The sequence below is a fragment of the Galeopterus variegatus genome, unplaced genomic scaffold, assembly GCF_000696425.1.
Source record: "Galeopterus variegatus unplaced genomic scaffold, G_variegatus-3.0.2 Scaffold2485, whole genome shotgun sequence".
NCBI classification, from domain to species: Eukaryota; Metazoa; Chordata; class Mammalia; order Dermoptera; family Cynocephalidae; genus Galeopterus; species Galeopterus variegatus.
This window is the reverse complement of record NW_007728596.1, coordinates 210,029-232,158: the sequence shown is the minus strand read 5'-3', so window position 1 is coordinate 232,158 and position 22,130 is coordinate 210,029. Positions and strand designations below refer to the sequence as shown.

General features: G+C 39.3%; 1 protein-coding gene across 2 annotated transcripts in view; it reads right to left on the bottom strand.

Moving 5' to 3' along the window:
- ZBTB8OS (zinc finger and BTB domain containing 8 opposite strand) overlaps positions 1-21,703 on the bottom strand; it is a 24,893-nt gene extending 3,190 nt beyond the window's left edge. Inside the window, exons 1-7 of one of the 2 annotated variants that reach the window (XM_008581893.1) lie at positions 21,470-21,679; positions 18,791-18,815; positions 18,082-18,203; positions 17,668-17,750; positions 15,455-15,507; positions 14,176-14,212; positions 8,880-9,611 (exon numbers count right to left, since the gene is read on the bottom strand). In XM_008581893.1, coding sequence (XP_008580115.1) covers positions 9,525-9,611; positions 14,176-14,212; positions 15,455-15,507; positions 17,668-17,750; positions 18,082-18,203; positions 18,791-18,815; positions 21,470-21,566 — 504 coding nt within the window. In that variant the 5' untranslated portion in view covers positions 21,567-21,679 and the 3' untranslated portion in view covers positions 8,880-9,524. Of the gene's footprint in view, positions 1-8,879; positions 9,612-14,175; positions 14,213-15,454; positions 15,508-17,667; positions 17,751-18,081; positions 18,204-18,790; positions 18,816-21,469 lie in introns of those variants that run through there. The other variant, XM_008581892.1, reaches the window with a different exon arrangement.
- Positions 21,704-22,130: the final 427 nt, after the last annotated feature.

Genomic DNA, 22,130 nt, shown 5'->3' with positions numbered 1-22,130 from the left:
GGGGGGGAATGGAACATTTTTGCCAGTTCTCAACCTTGGCTACACAAAAGAATCAATTACTTGTGGAACTCTTAAAAAACACAGATGCCTAGGCAATTAGAATCTCTGGCAGGTGTAGCATGGGCATAAATATTTTTGAAAAGCTTCCCAGTGTTTCTTTTATTTTTCTTTCTTTTTTCTTTTTTTTTGCAGCTGGCCTATTTCGGGATCCAAACCCTTGACCTTGGTGTTTTAACACCACTCTCTAACTAACTTAGCTAACCAGACAGCCCTCAGTATTTCTTAACATACAAAAAAGTCCCCTATTTAAGGTTTCCTCTGTCCTCATACAAATGCTAGAGACAGTAAGACCATTCGACCTTATAGTCCACTGGTTCTCAACCTTATCATTAAGGGAAAAATCTTAAATACAGATGCTCCATCCAGAAAAACACTAATTTTTGTAAAATTGCAAGACACTGTGTATGTTCCCTTATCTAAAGTTTTTATTAGGGACAAATAACATCAGCACTCTATAAAGTGGATATTCTAAAATAGCCCATTTTTACTTTGAGATGAATTTGCATTTTATTTGATTATGGATATTACATTCTGGGAATTCACACAGTACTTCAAACAAATAAAAGAACTATATTATGAATATGTGACTGGAATACTATATCCTGAAATTTTGCAAGTTTTAATGTTTTCTCTTAATAGAAAGGAACCAGAACACTCTACAAGCACTGTGAAGTTCAAATTGCTACACATTAGAATTCCATAAAATAATTGCTAGGAACATCATTCAGATTTTGGTAGCTAGACTGCAGGAGAGGCCTCGGACCCACCAGATACCCCTAAAGCTAGGTTTGGAGAGGTATAGAAATTTTTCTGTCATGCACAGCGGGTGCCTAATAAAAAGCCCGCATTTGCCAGGTACCAGCGCAAATAGATCCCAACGCAGTCCTCATTTAAAACAGGAGGAATCAAAGGTTTGAGAAGTTGAATAACTGACCCAAAAGCCACACCACAACTCGGGGGCAACGAAGACAACTACACGCCGTCAGATGCTGTGACCTGTGCCTAAAACCGTGACCTACTGCCGAGAGCTAACCTATCTTATCCTCGCCCTAGGAAGTTACGTGATGTTACGTCAGGTTATGACATTGTGTTCTGTAGGACACAGAACTTCATTGCCTTAGGCATCCCCCAAGTCGCCTGCACCCCCTACTACTCCAGCACAGCGGGGACTGTGCCCGCAGCCAGCTATCCTGGGCTTCGCCACAACAGCCAGTAAGAGCCAACAAGAACCAATAAGGCACCAGGCCGAACCTGGGCATCTGTGGGAGAGAATGGCTCCCATCTGTGAAGAGCCTACCTAGTATTGCTTGACGGGCTTGGCCAGGGGCACCTCATGGACATTCTTCAAATTTACCCTGAATGCCTGCCTTTTTTCTTTCTTTCCTCCTCTTCTTCCTTCCTTCCTTCCCTTTTGAGACCATATCTCTTTGAAAGAAGAATATTGAGCAAGAGATGTTTTAATCCAACAGCTTTATGAGGTAGGTACTATATGGCCACTTTCCAGATGAGGAAATTGAGGCTCAGAGTGGCAAAAAGACTTGGCTAAGATCAGAGAGTTGGGAAGTCACAAGAAGGAAACTGGAAAGAGGCCTTGACTCCTACCTTTATGTAGAATACATAGATAAAAAATATCCACATATTGGAAGGTGAGGTACTCATAACAATTTCTGGAACCCCTACCACATGCATGGCAGAGGAATGAAATGAAGTCCCCAGGGAACTCTACATTCCAGTTGGGGAGAGATATGTACATATGGTCAATAATGATGTATGGTAGAAAGTATCACATGCCAGAAGTACATTCACTTACTCAGTCAACAAATACCCTAGTGCCTATCATTTGAAGCCTCCAAGCACCCAGACCCTAGCTGGAACTTAGACAAATAATTTGGGCAGGAAATATATAACATTTATTAACTTTTTAACATAAAGTGAATATAGATAACATGTAAAGAACTCTGCTGATATTTTATTTTTATTATTTTTTATTATTATTTTTTTTTTAAAGAACCGGTAAGGGGATCTAAACCCTCGACTTGGTGTTGTCAGCACCATGCTCACCCAGTGAGCTAACCAGCCATCGCTATATAGGGATCTGAACCCACGGCTTTGGTGTTATCAGCACCACACTCTCCCAAGTGAGCCATAGGCTGGCCCTTCTGCTGATATTTTTAAAAACATGATTTTGAGGTATGCCTTTAAAGCATGGAAAGGACATCAAATTAGGAGACTATTATTATGAAGGGAAAAGAGAGTTAATATCATTAAGACAGGGTCTGGCTGGCGGGCTTGGTTAGTTAGAGCACAGCCTTGCAACACTAAGGGTCAAGAGGTGGGTCACCGCACTGGCCAGACCAGTCAGCAGCTAAAACAAACAAAAACCCATATACAAAAAAAACCCCAAAACATATATATATATATATATATATATATATGTTTTGGGGTTTTTTTTGTATATGGGTTTTTGTTTGTTTTAGCTGCTGACTGGTCTGGCCAGTGCGGTGACCCACCTCTTGACCCTTAGTGTTGCAAGGCTGTGCTCTAACTAACCAAGCCCGCCAGCCAGACCCTGTCTTAATGATATTAACTCTCTTTTCCCTTCATAATAATAGTCTCCTAATTTGATGTCCTTTCCATGCTTTAAAGGCATACCTCAAAATCATGTTTTTAAAAATATCAGCAGAAGGGCCAGCCTATGGCTCACTTGGGAGAGTGTGGTGCTGATAACTATATTGGAGTTAGAAAAAGTTGGCATTATTCGTCCAGCTCACAGCCCATTTAATGCTCTGGTATGGCCAGTGAAAAAACCTGATGGTACCTGGAGAATTACTGTAGACTATCAAGAACTAAACAAAGTACTGCCTCCTTTGCATGCAGCCGTGCCTTCGGTTCATGACTTGATGGATCAGCTGATGACTCAGCTGGGAACTTATTATGTATTGGACCTTGCAAATGCTTTCTTCTCTATTCCAATCTTGGCTGATGGCCAAGATCAGTTTGCCTTCATCTGGGAAGGGAGGCAGTGGACCTTTCAAGTATTGCCCCAAGGTTATCTGCATAGCCCGACCATCTGTCACGGTTTAGCGGCTGGGGACCTAGCCAAGGGGACAAAGCCCAGCATGGTTACAATGTTTCACTACATTGATGATGTGGTGTTCACCTCTGATTCTCTTACAGATTTAACCCAGGCACCTCCAACGCTGCTAAGCCATTTGGAACAATGTGGGTGGGCCATGAACACAGCCAAAGTACAAGGGCCTGGGCTGTCAGTCAAATTCTTAGGAGTGGTCTGGTCGGATAAGACCAGGGTCATCCCAGAAGCTATTACAGATAAGATACAGGCATACCCTCAACCCACAACTGTAGCTCAGCTACAGATATATTTGGGACTTCTGGGGTATTTGAGAGCTTTTGTACCCCATATGGCTCAAATGGCACACCCACTGTATGCATTAACAAAGAAAGGAGCCCCCTGGGATTGGACTTAGGCAATAGAACAGGCTTACCAGGCTACAAAAAGGGCAATACTGGGCCGGCCCATGGCTCACTTGGGAAGAGTGTGGTGCTGATAACACCAATGCCACGGGTTCGGATCCCTACATAGGGATGGCCAGTTAGCTCACTGGGTGAGCGTGGTGCTGACAATACCAAGTCAAGGGTTAAGATCCCCTGACCGGTCATCTTTTAAAAAAAAATAAAATAAAAAATAAGATAGGAAAATTAAGGCACAGAAAGGTTAAGGAACGTGCCCAAAGTATAATTAGTAAGTGGCAGAACCAAGACTTGAAGCCCAGTTATCTGCTCCACTTTGTGCTAATACCTACTACACTCAGTATCCTCAAAATGAAATGTTAGTACAGGTGTTTAAATTCCCTAACTCCAATTATAATTCCAAAATTACTTTTCTCGTCTTACAAAATAACTTTTCTTCCCCCCCCAAAAAAAAATAATATTCTTAACTACCCCTAGCAATGGTGGGGACACCTGGTTTGTTAATGGTTATTATCCCCATTTTAGAGATCAGAAAACTGAGGCTCAGAGAGTTTAACAAACTTTCTTAAACTCATACAGATAGTTAATTACAGAGTCAGGATTTGAACCTATGATTATAATGTCCTTAAAACTTATACTTGGTTAGAGCATGGCCTTGTAACACCAAGTTCACAGGTTCAGATCCCTGTACTGATCAGCTGCCAAAAAAAAGAAAAAAGTTTATACTTGGAAGTATTTAAAACATGCACACACTTGTATATTTATTTGGAAGCAGGAAGAAATAGTAGAAATCCACTATTTTCTACTGTCTTGTTCTAGGAAACCAGGTAAGTGTACAGCTAAAATCTTTTTACGAAATAAACTAGCTTTTGAAGTTTTTGTCAGAGAAAATGGGACAGCACATGCCAGCCACCTTTTTTTGAATTGCACCTTACAAATACCACCCAAATGTTAAGTGTTCCCTTAAATATATAACATGATAGCTGCTGTACTCACCTCAAAGGGTTATTACTTGGGTCAAAAGAAAAAACATGTGATTTGTCATATGGGGGGGTCTTCAGAAAGTTCATGGAAAGATTATTATCTTTTAATCCCACTTTTCTGTGAACTTTTTGAGGTATCCTTATATGTTAAAGGATGTTGTATAAATAACATTGAATGAAGTCTGAAGTCCCAAATCTGTCTCTTATACCCCAATGGTTTTAGGTGTCACTAGTTTTCTTATAGATAACAACGTAGATCTGTTTCTCCACTACTAAAGAAAAGGAAAAAAATGTAGAATGTACTATACATAAAATTGCTAGAAGGACAAATGGGTAATATTTTCCAGGTGAAAGCACCGGGAAAAATGTTTTGTGTAGTGCAGAACTGTAGGCTGCCAGTTAGCTCAGTTGGTCAGAGCACAGACTTGTAACACCAAGGGTTCGGGTCCTCATATTGGCCAGCCAGGAAAAAAAAAAGAGACATGGATATGTGCTTATGACAAAATAAGTGTGTCAGCCCTTTCTAAGAGTACTTTTTTACATGTCTGTCTAGAATTTAACATTAAGCACTTACAAGGAATAAAACAAAAAATGTACATAGCATATTAGATGGGAAATAACACTGGTAAACTACGATAGTCACCAGATAGTGACAATGTTTGCTTTGGAAGCTTTTGGAAGATCTTTTCCAATTTCCTGGTTTCTTAGGTGAGGAAACTAAATTCTCAGTCTCATAGTCTCTCTGTGGCAAAGGTAGTACTGGGCTATTTACTGGGCAGAAACAGAAAATCCCTAAGCCTTCTGAAGGACAGACAGGAGGATGGCGGTAAGCCAGTACTTTAGTTCATAATGGCATTTCCCCCACCTTGAGGAGGATATAAACGGTTCTCTTTGAACATTCTCTTCCACAGACCAAGTAGAAAGAATTGGCAATAGTGGCTGTGGTGACCCATAACCACTTAGCCTTCTTAGACGGAGAGGCACTAGTGATAAAAGATAAAGATAAAAGATAAAGATCATCATATCACTATTTTTACTTTCTTGAAAAGCCACTGCCATAATGTTACACACTACCATGCCCATGACAATGACTGTCAGATTAGGTGAACAGACTCTGATGGTGCGATATGGACCTTTTAGGCTAAACAACCAAAAATTGTTATAGTAACAAATACCTTTTTCAGCTAAGTTGTTTAAAATGTATTACTGGATCACAGAAATTTAGAACTGGAAAGGAACTGAGAAATCACAAATACCCATAATACATAGATAAGGAAGTAGATCCAAGGTCAGTAGAGGAAGGGTTAGAAATCAAGGCTTGTGACTTGAGATCTTATGCTCTTGAGATTTGCTCAAGGAGTTGACCTACAGTCTCTGCCTAAGAGTTTTATGTAGTCCTAAAATTTTTAATCCATTGATCATTACTAAGTGACCACCTATTATGAGCCATCTGGGAGCTTTCTATTCAGAGGGAAAAGACTAGGAAACATTAAATAATTGTAAAATTGAGTAAGCTGGCAAATCTTTAAAGCTAACTAGCTAGGCACAGTTCAGAGAAAACCACTGATAACTGGGCTGGAATAATTAGTGAGGATCTCTGGTGGTAGGTAGGATTTGAGGTGGGCTTTAAAGCAGAGCTTGTGAACTAGAACCTGTGGACCAGATTCAGTCCACACACAATTTGTTTGACCTTCATTATGATGATCCATAGAGTTTTTTTTTCTTCCCCAAATTAGCTTTCACATAAAAATCCTAATTTCTGGGATGTCATGAAAAGCTGCAACACGGCTTATATTCCCACTTATCAACAAGGGTTATAAATGAGAGGCAGCTGCCCCCTTAGACACTGTATAAACCCTCAGCTCAATACTCACAGCCAATCCCATTCCCTTCCTCCCTCCCTGGGCAGTGGGTTTGCTGCCCCTACTTTATGAGTAATGGGAAAGGCAGCCCAGAAAGGAGAATGAAACAGAGAAGTGAAGATAAGTAAGTATGTGATGGGGTAAGAGAAAATGTTGAGACATTTCTAACCAGTTTTCATGTAAGGATAAGATTCACTCTCCATTTAAACCAATTAGCTCTGCAGAGGGGAAAATCTGCCTCATAGGCCAAAACACATATCTGAAACTAGCAGAAGAGTCTGGTGACAGCTACTGCAACCATTTCAATGAATAAACTAAAAATAAACAAAATATGTGTTGCTGCTGGTGGATCAAGAATGCCAGCTTCACATATAAAGGGTAATATTCATTTTTCTTCTATTCAGTATCTTAATTTTGGCATATTTTAAAGTGAACACAAGTTAAATTTTGATATTTACATTAAAATATTATATAACTTTATTATAACTTTATATAAATATAAACTTTATTTATTATAACTTTATTATAAATATAAATGTAATTCGTGTTGCATAATTACATCTGACTTTGTTTTTTTTTTTTTAAAGATGACCAGTAAGCGGATCTTAACCCTTGACTCAGTGTTGTCAGCACCATGCTCTCCCAAGTGAGCTAACTGGCCATCCCTACACAGGGATCTGAACCCGTGGCCTTGGTGCTATCAGCACCACACTCTCTCCCAAGTGAGCCATGGGCCAGCCCCACATCTGACTTGTTTTTACTGAACTCCATTATATACTGCTGGTGGTAGGAGATATTACTAACTCACTTTTTTTTCCTAGGCAAGTATGTAACCCATTTGGTTTCAATAGATCCCAACTCTCAAGCTCTTTTTTTTCTTTTTGGCAGCTGGCCCAGTACAAGGATCCAAACCCCTCAGCTCAGAGTTACAAGGCTGTGCTCTAACCAACTGAGCTAACCAGCCAGTCTGAGTTCTTACTTTGGATTTGGCTCTTCCCTTACCTTCATGGTATTCCATTGTTCACATTTTTTGCTTGAAGAACTACAATTCAAATTTACAAAATGTGCCTGAGTATAAAGAAGGTTAAGAAGCACTACTCCAGTGATTCTGCCATATATTCATTTGAAGAATTGCTTTTCAAACCACAGGCTCTTGGCCTACTCTTCATTAACCTTACTTTCTGTTAAATACTCAGAAAAATAATATAGCGCTCAGAGAGAGCACTTAGAAAGCACATAACTAATCTCTTACTTTTAGTTCAAGTTCAGCACACTATGATATTTGGCACCACCCAGTGGCAATCTTTTCTTATGTGCTTATGAATAAACAACTTTGCAAACTCTTGATCACAAGGGAGAATACATCAATAGGGACTAGAAAAAAGATGCAAATCAAACTAAAGCAATTTCATTTTTTAAAAGTCATCTACTTTTAAAAGTTTGGATCTTTTAACTATTAATAAGTTATGATGATGTAATGAAATTTTCAAGCAACAATTGTATTTTTTCATTGCAGCAACGGTATACATAATTCATATCTTGTTTCTAAGCTTAACAAATGTGTTTTCTAGAGATGAGGTCTATTTCCACTATATGATTGTTCTCTGCATAACCACTTTTTGAAAAGGTTTATACACTTACTTATGACATCTATTGATCATTTTTTTCCTTTTAATTGTGAATCTAGGCTCAATACTGCATGCTGAAATTTTTGTCTTTGTATCTTTGGTAATTTAAAGTGATCAGATTTGACTTTTAATAATTAATTAACCTAATGTAGAACTATTATTCTTCCACACAAACACATATATGTATTAACACCACATTTGACAATTTAAAATAAGTTAGATGCAAAGTCTTATTGTCGATGAGAAATGAAACAAAGCAGTTTTAACTTGATTTTACGACTTTTAGAATCTTGTCCCTGAGAATATCATTTTTTTCATTTAGACCCTTTTAATCTATTTATTAGTAAACCTCAGAAACAAAGTTGATGAAAAAATTTCTTTAAATTCAATAGAGGTTGACCACTGAGAAATTATGCTGATTTAAATAAATTTCCCATGAGGTGCTGAAACCTAATAACAATAATAATGCTCATCCCAGATTTGAGTTCTTTTGGTTTTTTTGGTCACTGGCCAGTATGAGGAACCAAACCCGTGATCTTGGGGTTATAAGGCTGTGCTATAACCAAATGAGCTAACTGGTCAGCCCCCAGATTTTTTTAAAAAAATCAATTTAGAGTTGATATACAAGAATTCTTTTGGAAAATAAAAATATCAGTTACTGGCTTACAATTTTTCAATGTTTACTTCAGATCATTTTAAAGTTATTTTCCTGGCCCCCTATCCCCTTAAAGACAAACAGATTAGGTAGTTTAAAAAAAAAAAAAGAAATTTTAAAAAAATTCTCCTTTTTATCTCTAACCGTATACACATACTGGCTTAAAAAAAAATTACATGTAAGAAGGAAGAGCCGTTTGTAAAGTGTAGGATGTAATTTTTTAATGACCAAATAGGAAAGTGTCATAATCAGTGCTTTAAAAAAGTGAAACACAGAGTGAAAATCAGAGCTCTTTTTAGAGAAGTCTTCTAATTATTTCTTCTAAGAAAACCAATTGGAATACAGGATGGCTCTGTCCCACAGCAAACTAAAACTACTTAGACACACCCTCCCCTAACATATATACAGAAAATGTGTCTTAACCAATTTGGAAGAAAGCAAAATTCTAGGTGTAGAAATCTGTTTTCTCAAATTATTCTTTTTAGTTTGAGTCAGTCCCAGGCTGCTGCTTATACCAGTGACCCCTTCTGGAGCCTGGCTGCAGGGCTTGTACTCCACTGGAAGGATGTGAGGCACCTGCTGCCACAGCAGGGAATTAACAAATGAGAGACCATTACAGCCCCTCAGGAGTTGAAGAATTCTTTAAAGTCTGAATATTTGGGGAACACAGACCAAGGCTGTTGCCCTGATCTTCCATTTCTGAAATCATACCTTTAAGTTAAAAATTTCTATTTTGCAAATTTCCGTATATCAAAAGATATTACGGAATGTAAATCATGGTATCTTCTGAAAAGGAAGAAGAAAATAAAGTCCTTCACAGGAGTCTTTTTCTTTTTTCGGTGTCTTAAATGTCAACGATCACAAAAACTTCTGGTTTCTCTTCATTATAGACCTGCATTGCTGAATATGTTATTGCTTTTACTTCCGTTCCCTAAAGTTGGGGTTAGAGAAAAAACAAACAGGAAAAAAAAAGAATACTGACATTGAATTATTAACTCTAGCAACAACTGGCAGAAAGTAAATATTCTGAAAAAAGTTCCTGCTCCTACAAGAAAGCCGACTTCTCCACTTGAGTACTTGATCCTTCACACCCCCTCCCCCTTACCCACTTAAGGTCTTTGAAATTATCCTCTCCCTCTCCAGCATATCACTTTTCCCCTCTTTCCTAGATCACTTCCACTCGGCATACAGTGGTGCTACAAAATCTCCTAGCTTAAACGAGACAAAATAAAAACCTTCTCCCGTACTATCCACATTTCCTTCTAGCTACTACTGTTCTACCCACCTGTTCCCCATTTCTGCAATCTCTTCCAAAAATTATCTATATACTGCCTCTACTTTCTCACCTCTCATCCCCTCTCTAACCCATTCCAAATATCTACACACTATCTACTGATTAGTAAATCCAATGGTCAAGTCTCAACCCATTATCCTACTTGACTCTGAGTAGTCTCAGTGGCACTGGATGTCTGGCTTCTAGGGCATCCCTCTTCTTTTGCTCCCTCTCACTAGGCTCTCCTCCCTTTTCTTCTTTTTGGCTCCTTCCCTTTCAAACTTAATGCCTCAAGGTTCAGTTCTCCCATGACTCTTTCTTATTTACACTCACTTCTTGGTAATTTTATTTACTCTAATGGCTATAAATATCTATTCAGTGATGACTCCCAAATTTATATGTCCAGAATACCTGTCCCCTAAACAAATCTTCCTGTAGCCAAATGCCTATTATCCAATATCTCCATTTAGATGTCTAACAGGCATCTCAAACACCACATGTTCAAAAACCTGCCCTTCCCCCAGCCTTTCCTAAATAAAGTACTCAGTTATTCAGGCCCACCTATATACCCTTGATTCTTACACGTAGTAACAGTATAGCATCTACCTTCAAAATAAATCTTAAATCTGATCACTTCTCATCACCTCTACCAGTGTAATCCTAGTCCAAGCCACCATCCATCTCTCATCTGGACTATTGTAGAGGCCTCCTAAATGGATTTTCTGCTTCCATTCTTGCCACTTTATGGTCTATTCTTGGTCATTTTAAAACTCAAATCAAATCATATAATTCCCATGATTAAAATACTCCTATGGCTTCCCATCACACTAAGAATAAGATCCACATGCCCTACCATAGCCTTGAGGCTATGGCCCTGCCTACCTGTACAACCTCGTCTCCTACTATTCTCCCTTACTCTCTCAGCTCCAGCAGTACTGCCCTTGCTATTCTTTGAATATAATCTGTCTCACTTAAGGCCCTACACACCCATTTCTTCTGCCTAGAAAGTTCTTCCCCAATATCTCTACTCATTTCTCATCTCTGGCCTCTACTTAAATGTCACCTCCTAAGATATGCCTTTTCTGACCACCTTTTCCCCTTTCCCAGCCACTCTTACCTTACCCTGATAGTGCTGTTCACTAACTGAAATTATATTATTTATTTGTTTACATGTTTGTCTGACTCTCTTGTCTCACTAGATTTTTAAACTCAGTGACGGTACAGACTTCCTTTGTCCTGTTCCCTCTCTACCTAAAGTGCCTAAAATAATGTCTGGCACATTGTAGGCATTCAATAAATATTTGCTGAATGTATGTATGAATTAATGGATGGATGGATATGAACTAGTGGAGAGAAATAAGGACAGAATTAAAACCAAGAAGATATTTTTAAACCAGGAAATATTCCAGGAACCAGATATTTTAATGCTCTATTCATAAAACAGTCCTTTTTCAGATCCCTGTACCCGCCAGCCACCAAAAAAAAAGGTCCTTTTTGCTTTGAAAGGTTATTTGATCATTTATATAAAAAAATAAGAAGACTGTTACATGGTAAAACTCTAAAATAAGATTATTTATATTGGGTCCCTAGATTTTGTAATATGAGGGTACTTCAAAAAGTTCATGGAAAAACAGAATCAAAAAATAAGTATAAGGGCCAGCCCATGGCTCACTTGGGAGAGTTTGGTGCTGATAACACCAAGGCCACAGGTTCGGATCCCTATATAGGGATGGCTGGTTCGCTCACTTGGGAGAGCGTGGTGCTAACAACACCAAGTCAAGGTTTAAGATCCCCTTACCGGTCATCTTTTAAAAAAGAAAGATATAAGTCTTTCGCCTTTTATTAAAAGATAATATGAATCTTTTTTTTTTTTTAGGTAGGTACAGGGAATTTTTGAAGACCCCTTGTATGTTAAATTCAAAAACAGCACTCTAGCTGATATACCATGTACAGATCATTGGAATCAAAGCAGCAGTAGATTACTTTTTTTTGGTTTCTGACACAAAAACAAAGGCGAATTCCAAATGAAAAAGCAAGAGAGAAAAGGTTTTGTGTTGTGTGTAAAATACATCTTTTGTTAGTAGGCATAAAATTGTCTAGGATTCTAGGCCGGCCCGTGGCTCACTTGGTAGAGTGCGGTGCTGATAACACCAAGGCCACGGGTTCGGATCCTATATAGGGATGGCCGGTTTGCTCACTGGCTGAGCGTGGTGCTGACAACACCAAGCCAAGGGTTGAGATCCCCTTACCGGTCATCTTAAAAAAAAAAAAAAAAATTGTCTAGGATTCTGAGAATTCTTTTGGTTTTTAACTGTACATTTTTCAAAAATAAATAATTCACTTCATCTTCTTTCTTCAAAAGCCTCACCCATTAATTAAAGTCCAGCTGTATATAGAGGCTTCAACATTTAATTTGATTCTATTAATCCTTTCGTATTTATATTTGCTTGCCTCAAAAACTGTTAGCAGTAAATAAAATTAAGTTAGTATAATCCATTCTGAGTACTCCAAGTGGCTAATATGAATTTAGAATATCTGAAATTTGATAAGCTGGCCTGGTCTTAGGGACCAGGTTATCTCATGCTATCTATATAGGTATTTCATTGAATTTTGAAGAGTGGAGCAAAAGAAGTAAAGTACTTCCCACGTGTTCAGTTTAGGGAAATGGAGTCATTGTACTTTAACACTTTACTATTTCATTAGCCAGCTCTTCAGTATTTCGTATTACTGGCATACTGCGTTAATCATTTTCTATTAACTTCAGGGAATAGAACCACCCTTCTAGGCCACATTATTGTCCTATTCATAGCAGTATTCCCCCTCTGAAAGAAACCCAAAGGCATATGTTATGGTTATCCCCTATTATGTCTCCTTAATGTTTTTTGTTTTTTGCAGCTGGCCAGTGCAGGGATCTGAACCTGTGACCCTGGTGTTATAACACTGTGCTCTAACCAACTGAACTAACTGGCCAGCTACAACCCCCTTTTAAAACTTTTATTTATTTATTTTTTAGTGGCTGACCGGTATAGGGAACCAAACCCATGACTTTGGTTTTATAAGGCTGCACCCTAACCAACTGAGCTAACCGGCCAGACCGTCTCCTTAAAATGTTATGTTATGCCCCAAATATACTAGTTTCCCTTAGAAATACTCACTGTGCCATTTGTATCATAATATGTTTTCAATTCACACACCCCTCTCTGCTGGTTTCTCTTCTTTTTATGTATCTCCCTCCTCCCAAACTTGTCCAAATGGCTATGGCTCACAAATCCCTCGCCAGCCTTCATTTTATTATATCGTTGTTTTTTTTTTTAAAAGATGACCGGTAAGGGGATCTCAACCCTTGGCTTGGTGTTATCAGCACCGCACTCTACCGAGTGAGCCACGGGCCGGCCCTATATCGTTGTTGAAGAAATAATATTGCAGTTACTGGAAGCAACCAAAATTTCCCAGTCACCTACAACTAATTTAACCCCCCTTGACTTAAACACAAGGGTCAGCAAACTACAGCCCACGGGCCAAATCTGGCCTGCCACATGTTTTTGCAGAGTCCCACAAAATAAGAATGATTTTTATATCTCTGAGTGGTTGGAAAAAAAAAATCAAAATAATATATCATGACATTTGAAAAGGATATGAAATTCTAATTTCAATATCCATAAATAAAGTTTTACTGGAACACAACCACAGTCATTCATTTATGTGTTATCTATGACTGCTTTAGTGCTATAACGAAAGAATTGAGTAGTTGCTCTCTTACTGCTCTTGTCCCAGAAATCTTAAAACACTTTTTATTTGGCCCTTTACAAGAAAAATTTGCCAACCCATGTTGCAACAGATTTGCCTATTACAGAGGGAGGTCACATAAGCTGGCAAATACAGAATCTAGAGAAATAGAGAAGGTAGGAGGAATTTTAGATAACCTCTAGTCCAAAACCTTCATTCTAGGAGAAGAAACCAAAGCTTGAAAAAGCAAAGGGACTTAAGTCCCACAACAATCTGTAACAAAACCTGACCCTAGAACTCAATGCTAACTACTAAAACACCAAATCGGATGTGTGAAATTACAGTATTTTAACACAATATCCAGACAATTCAGAGAAGTTTGGGAAAAAACTTACTACTCAACACCAATTATTAGAATGACTTTTTACTGTCACATATACAGACTTTATGGGAAGGAAGTATAAAATGTTTTTAATGGCTGGATTTTAAAACATACCTGAGGGTGCTTGGACAATGAAAATTCTTCTCCCCACCTTGAGAAGGAAAATTAAAACATGATTAAGATTTCCAAGATTGAACATTTATTCTCTCTTTAAATATTTAAAAATAAGCCTTACAAATGTGGTTAAGATACTAGAAAGGCAAAAGAGATGGGAGGAGTAGGAGAGCTATAAATTTCATTTTGATTTGCTAGCAGGTGTTGAAGGACTTGTGTGCAAAAGCCACTGGTTACTCTCAAGATTAATAGTAGGGCTCAAAAAAAAAAAAAATGCCCCAATAATGTGCTTATGGTGGACTCTCAATAAATACTGCTTAATAAATATTGTTTCATAACAGAGTAGCGTATTCAAAACTTACTGTACTCAGAGCTATAGAATTAAATAATATCTCCCATTGGAAAAAGCAGGTCTGAGTACCGCAAAGGCAAAATATGATTTGAACTTAGTTTGCATTTTGTAACTTTCCCAAAAATGTCCATGATCTGTATAGAGAAGGCTCTAGAAAAGTACTCTCCTAGAATCTGGAATAAGTCTCCTCTCTCCCTTTGACACTAATGTAGCTGGAGATCACAATGTGGTATAGTAGAAAGAGCAAAGTTTTACAATACTGTTCAACCACTTATTAGCTAAGTAAGTACCTTTGGACAAGCCTGTTTCCTTACCCATAAAAAAGTTAAAAAGGAGGGAGAAATAATAGAAGACCTCACTTTACAAAAAGAAACTAATAAAATTAAATATAAAATGGAAAAAATAAGCTATATACATAAATAACCTAAAATATACAATTAAGGGACTAAAGAAACTTGGGAAACAAGTCCAACCAAAGTGACCTAATCAAGTATTTGCAAACCCTGGAAGGAAAAGTATAATTTGTGAATGGAAGGAACTGGTTTGAATGGGTCTAGAAGAGAAGATCTATGAGAATGGATGTGTCAGTGTTTCTCATCCACCAAACTGGGCTTTACGCTGTGCCATTTAGCAATTCTACATACATGTACACACACACATGTATTTTTTTCCTCCCTAAAAATCAACAAATTGGGAATCGGGCTTAACAATCAGAATCAACTTTATTCTGACAAGTTTCTGGTCCTCCAAAGCTCAGGTGAGCCCTCATTCCTAAGTGTCTTACAAAGCTCAATCTACAAAGCACTACCAGAATGCAAGTGGTCCTTTGACCTATTTAATGTTTCTGTCCTCCTGCCCACTGAATTCAGTGAAGAATATAACTTTAACATCCTTCATGACTTGCTACTAAAAAGAGTTAACACTTACCCAATTGACCGTAATTTGAAATTTCTTTGATCAATATTAAGTACTTTCACTTCCTAAAGAGGAAAAAAAATTTTCAATTTAAAAACATGTTCATAATAGACTATGATATTTTGAAAATATACATTTGGTCTTCATCCCCATCACCTGACATAAAAATCCTAAAATCATTAGAATCTCCAAAATGATGAGTCTTTTTGTATACTATTGATGGCTGGCAGCCCCTAGGTAGCTTCAGGACAGAGGCTGGTCACAGAAAAGACAAAGGTGGAATTTTCAGTCCCACCCTCCAACCTCCAATGGGGGAAGAGGGACTGAAGGTTAAATTGATCACCATTGGCTAATGATTTAATCAACCATGACTGTGTAATGAAGCCTCCATAAAAACCCAAGAGTCCTGTGTTCAGAGAACTTCAAGATAGCTCAACATGTGGTGTCCGAAGTGTAGCATACCCAGTGAGGGCATGGAAGCTCTGTGCCCCTCCCCCCATACCTTGCCCTATGCATCTCTTCATCTGTATGCTTTGTAATATCCTTTATAATAAACCACTAAACGGGGCCGGCCCGGTGGCGCACTGCTACAGTGCGCCGCTTGGGAAGCGCGGCGGCGCTCCCGCCGAGGGTTCGGATCCCACATGCAGACCGGCCGCTCACTGGCTGAGCGAGGAGCGGGGGCAACGCCGAGGGTTGCGATCCCGTAGCGGTCATGAAAAAAGACAAAAAAAAAAATAAATAAATAAATAAATAATAATAATAAACCACTAAACGTAAGTACATGTTTCCCTGAGTTCTGTGAGCCACTCAACGAAAAAAGACAAAAAAAAAAAAATTAAAAAAAAATAATAATAATAAACCACTAAACGTAAGTACATGTTTCCCTGAGTTCTGTGAGCCACTCAGGCAAACTAATCGAACCCAAGGAAAGGGCTGTGGGAACCCTGATTTATAGCTGGTTGATCAGAAGTACCAGAGGACTGGACTTGTGACTGACATCTGAAGGGGGGGGCAGTCTTGGAGACTGAGCACTCAGCCTGTGGGATTTGATGCTATCTACCTGGAGTTTATATATTTGAGTTAAATTGGAGGACAGCCAGCTGGTGTCCGCTGAAGAACTGGCTTGTTTGCCAATGGCGAGAACTCCCCACACATTTGGTCACAGAAGTCAGTCTGCTGTGTTGATTGCTGCTGAGTAAGACTGTACAGAAAATACACTTCTGTGTGTTTTCCCACTTCTTCCTACATAGACCATCTATTAAATCATGTCTAGGTTACTACCTTTCCAGAAAACAATAGCATACAACTTCTCTGAAGCAAAGAAAATTTAAATGTTAACTAAAATAGAAAAATAAACTAAACATATTTCAAGGAAATAAAGTTTTTTTTCTAACATATTTAAGGGAGGTATTCTTGAAAAATGTACAATCTAAAAACATGAGTCAGGCGGCTGGCCAGGTGGCTCATTTGGTTAAAGCATGGTGCTGATAACACGAAGGTCAAGGGTTTGGATCGCCATACCAGCCAGCCACCAAAAAAACCCAAACAAACCATGAGTCAAAAGAGTTTCTTTTTGAGATACATGGTAGAGGAAGAGAATATAAGATTTCAATCACTCTCAGCCTATTTTTACATACTATTGTAAGCACCTGAACTACTAGGATGAGGGACTCGGTAGAGTGTATGTAGTGGAGCTAGTAAGGGAGAGAATGGAGAAATTATGAAAGCACAAAGGGTCTTGTATTTTAAATAACAATGATGTTGGAGAGGTATTCCCTTCTAGAGGATGACAGAGCAAGCAATCTCTCATTTGACTTTTCCTTTTTTCACGTTAAAGAAAACCAAAAGCAGCAATTTAACTTAGGCCATGACAGAGCTGCTAAATTTCAAACAGAACAAAAGGAACATATGAATGGATATAAACATAAATCAAACTTGGGAGACATAAAAAGTGTGGATGAAGACTGTAGGAGCATTCTTATCACACAATCCTGATTAGTGACAAGTACATATTCAGAGCTCTAAATACAAAATGCTTACACACAGGCAAACTCAGGTCAAGAAAAATGCTTATGGTCATTATAATTTCTGCAAATCAGTATCGTCTTACATATCTGTATGGATTGGTCTTGCCCCACATTTCTATTTTAATTCACTCATTCTATTTTAAAATATGAACTAAGAACCCATTTGCTTAGTAAAAAAGAAAAATCCTTGCTTACCCGGGGTATGAAGAATTCATCAGCACTGAACTTATAAAGCCACTCATCCAAAAAGTGAAACAGAAGAGATTGTAAGTCATCTCCTACACAGGATCAAAGAGAGCCATAATAGTATGATGTTTAATAATTCTGGTCTCTAGGCTGGCCGGTTAGCTCAGTTGGTTAGAGTATGGCCATTGGATCCCTGGACCAGCCGGATGCAAAATAAATAAATAAATAAATAAAATAATAATAATAATTCTGGCCTCTAAAAACTTGTTTGAATTTAAAAGTGCAATGAATTTCTTAGGCTAGCTGAAAGAGAAAGAACAGGCTCATACCCAGTTTTGTTGTTCTTATTGTGAAAATATACACAATTATGTAGTATACCACACATTTGTATAACAATTTCTTCCTTGTGAATAAAGCACTTACCTTGGGTTTCTACTTCTATTGTTTGGAGGGGCTCCACAGTCCCAGTATCTGTCATGTAACCAAACATGGCCATTGCACATTGCTCAAATGCTTCTTCCAGAGTATTTCCCCATGCGTGTAACCTAAAGAAACACACGCATGTTCTGTGTAATATAATGCACCACGAGAAAGAAAACTTGATGGCAAAGTCGAAATAAAATCAGCATCACAAATACAAAACTAAAGGCCTCAATCAATTTAATGGCACTGAAACTGAGTGCTTTTAAATCATCATTTTCATGTTGTGAAGAACCAAAATGAGAGAAGAAAAATTAAAACTAGGGACACCAAGATTAAAATATTTTGCCTTCCGGGCTGGCCCGGTGGCGCACTGGATAGTGCGCCGCTTGGGAAGCGCGGCGGCGCTCCCGGCCTTCCGGGCCGGCCCGGTGGCGCACTGGATAGTGCGCCGCTTGGGAAGCGCGGCGGCGCTCCCGTCCGAGGGTTCGGATCCCATATACAGACCGGCTCCCGCTCACTGGCTGAGCGAGGCGCGGGAGCAACACCAAGGCTTGCGATCCCGTTGCCGGTCCCCGGTCCGGTACAGGGGCAACACAGGGTTGCGATCCGTTGCCGGACACGGAAAAAAGACAAAAGACAAAAAAAAAAAAAATACTTGGCCTTCCTATTTAAAGACAGTTTCAAAGGGACAAACTCCAGCTATACTTACTGGACATCTGCTGTGTGGTCCAAATCTGAGAGAGAGAGGGAAAAACACTTATTATTCACTAAACTTGACTCTCAAATCACAAGAAAATAACTCTAGTTCATAATTATTAAGAACATCATGCTTAAAGAGAAAAAAATGTGGGGCAATTTATACCTTTTGCTATCCATTTACTCAACAAAGTTAATTGTTTTGTAATCGCTTTGTTAGGAGTATTTCTGTTTGTCTTTGGCTGGCCCCTTGATCTTGGTGTTACAAGGTGGTGCTCTAACCAACTGAGCTAACCGGCCAGCTCAAGGTTATTTTTTTTACAGCCAAGGTTTATATTTAAAGGAATGACAATTTCTGGAAGGCAGCAGGGCCAGGGTCATCCAGGTGACCTAAAAAGTGTCTAAGACATTACAGTCTCTGAGTAAACAAATGCCATTTTCTGCTATTACTTTTCTTCAATGAGACAAATCTGTATCTTTTGTAAATATCTACTGTGTGAATAATCTAAAATTCTAGGAACTACGTCATCATCAAAGATATAAAATCCTAGATTTCTCTCTGTCTCACCTTTTCATGAACAGCTAGCCTAAACCTAGATAAAGTTAGCTCCACAACATTCATCATGAGCTTTTTTCCCTATATTCCCACACCAGAAAGTAACAACAGCTACTATAGCATGCTCCCATTGCTTCTGTTATCTCAACATTTTCAGAGGTTATATTCTTCACCCATACTGTGACTTCCATCAATTCTTCCCACTTTAGACCACAGAACATTATGGCTAAAAGGAATTCTTGGAGATCATTTAATATAATTCTTTCACTTACAAGAAGAAACCTGAAATGCTGAGAGACTGTATGACTTGTTCAGGACTATGCAGAGTTGGGACTAAAACTGAGGTTTTCTGACTTCCAGTTTAGCACACATTGCACCATAACACACTGTCTTCTGGTAGCACTTGAGGTTCAAATTCATCTCTAATTCACTCAGAAATATTATTGAGGACTTAAGTTTTAGGCTGTATGGGGCTCAATGACCAGCAGAAATGACACACAAAAGAAAATAACTGGTATTAACCCTAGAGAAATGAAAGCATGTGTTCACAAAAAGATATAAGAATGTTCACAGCAATTTTATTTCCAAAATTTAAAAATCCAATATTCACCAATAAGAGAACAGATAAACTGAGGTATAATCATACAATGGAATACTACTATTAAGCAATTAAAAAGCATGAACTACTGATACATGTGTTGAGATGAATCTCAAAATATTATGTTGAGAAACTACAGAACTCCATCTGAACCTCTGCACTTTTTTTTTTCTTGGGCGCATGGCTGGTCCAGGGATCCAAACCCGTGACCTTGGTGTTATAATGCTGCGCTCTAACCAACTGAGCTAACTGGCCAGCCCCCAAACCCCTGCACTTCACCAAACTCTAACGTGGCTTCTAGCAGCATAAGGCCATGTCCCTAGGATGATTCGATCCTCCCCCCAACCATTAAAACGACTGCCTAGGGCTGGCCAGTTAGCTCAGTTGGTTAGAGTGTTGGTACTGATAATAACACGAAGGTCCACGGTTCAATCCCTGTACTGGCCAGCTGCCATATAAAATAAAATAAAGTAAAATGCCTGTCTGAGAAATCTCAAAAGGGCCAGGAGAATTGTTTGTTCTAGCCAACACTTGACATAGGCCCCTGAACTCCCTTTCTTAGAGCTTGTACTAAAAAGGGATTACAATTGTGAATATGTATCTTTTACAACTCAGAAGCCTCTTTCTCAAGGACCTGTGAGCCATTCCTTTGAAATGTAATCATCAGGAAGAATAAGGTCTCTGTCTCCCAGTCTCTGTGGGAGGACAGAATCCTATCTTCAAAAACTTTCAACTAGCAGACACAGCTGACCTATCACATTTAAACTGACCAATCCTTTGTACTTTTTCAATTCTCTGACTCTGCTAAGCTCTACTTTCTCCCCTCCCTTACTCTCCCTTTAAAATGCCCAATCAGCTCCAAAGAGGAGCTCAGCTTTCCCCCAATTGTCAGTAAGTTACTGAATAAAATCTGTTTTCACCACTTATGTCCAGTCGTGTTTATCTTTGCAGTGTTGGTTACACAGATGTATCTGTTTATCAAAACTCATTGGACTGTACACGGAAGGGTTATGTGATTTGCTTAAAGTCACTAAGCTAATAAATGCCAAAACCAGGTCTTTTTACTAACACGATAGAAGTAAAACACCTGGGCAGGCCGGTTAGCCAAATCGGTAGAGTGTGGTGCCGGTAACACCAACGTTAAGAGTCATTAACATTGCCGGTCGGCCGGCAAAAAAAAAAAAAACTCTCCCACTTAGCTTTCCGAGTTCTCTAACCTGGCCACACTCTATCCCACTATTGAAGATACTTGTGGGCGACAACGCCGCAAACGCTTGAAAATACGGTTATCTTTAGAATTAGCACATGTGGAAGATAATCAAGAGACTGTAAATGTGGGAGCCCAGGTTTCCCGACTCTCAGCCCAGGTGATTTTTTCCTTCAGCATACCCGGGTAAAGTACAGGAGGCTACAATTCAGGGCGCAATAAAATCATGCCTGAAGCACCTATGGGGCAAAGTAAAAGCCAAGGCCGGAAGCCGCGGGTAAGCAGAGAGGCTGCCCGTGTGCCTGAACAGAGAAGTGAGCCAGCTACTCACACTCGTACTTCCGAACGACTGGAGGATACTTGGCCTTTATCGCTTTCTGCTCTTCTGTCAAATTGTAATCTCTAATATCTTCCTCTTCCTGCGCCATAACTACAAGACTAGCCACTCTACTTCCGCCCTTCAAGTGCCGGACTTCGGTGCTGCGCTACAACTTCCGCTCTAGACTCCTCCCTTTCGTATGCACCCTTAAAGGACCCGGACTCCATTCTCGTAGCTCGCGGACGTATTTCAGCCCGTAAGGTTTCCATCCTAGGCCTTGCCATTTGTATCTGTTTAAATGGCCAAGACCCCATCTTCTGCGCTTGCTTCACTGCTAGTTCTTTTTGAAGACCAAGGAAACAAGTTGAGGGACACCTTGAATCAGACACCTATAGGTCTGAGTGGTGGGGCCTTTTCTCTCCGTTCCTCCCCCCCAGAGTTCATAACTAGACCCGAAAGCAACCTCGATTTCTCATCTTCGCACTCTCACTGGGTCGTAAGCTTAGCAGCCTTTAAGAAAATGGCTGCCCTCGGGAGTGGGGCGACTAAACTCCCTCACGTGACTCTGGACCGGCGCACTCCCATCAACCCCCGCGCTCAATCGCTGGAAGTCAGCTCCGGGCTGTGTGGGGGAAGGGGCTGAGCGCAAGCCTCGGACCCGCGGAAAGCGACT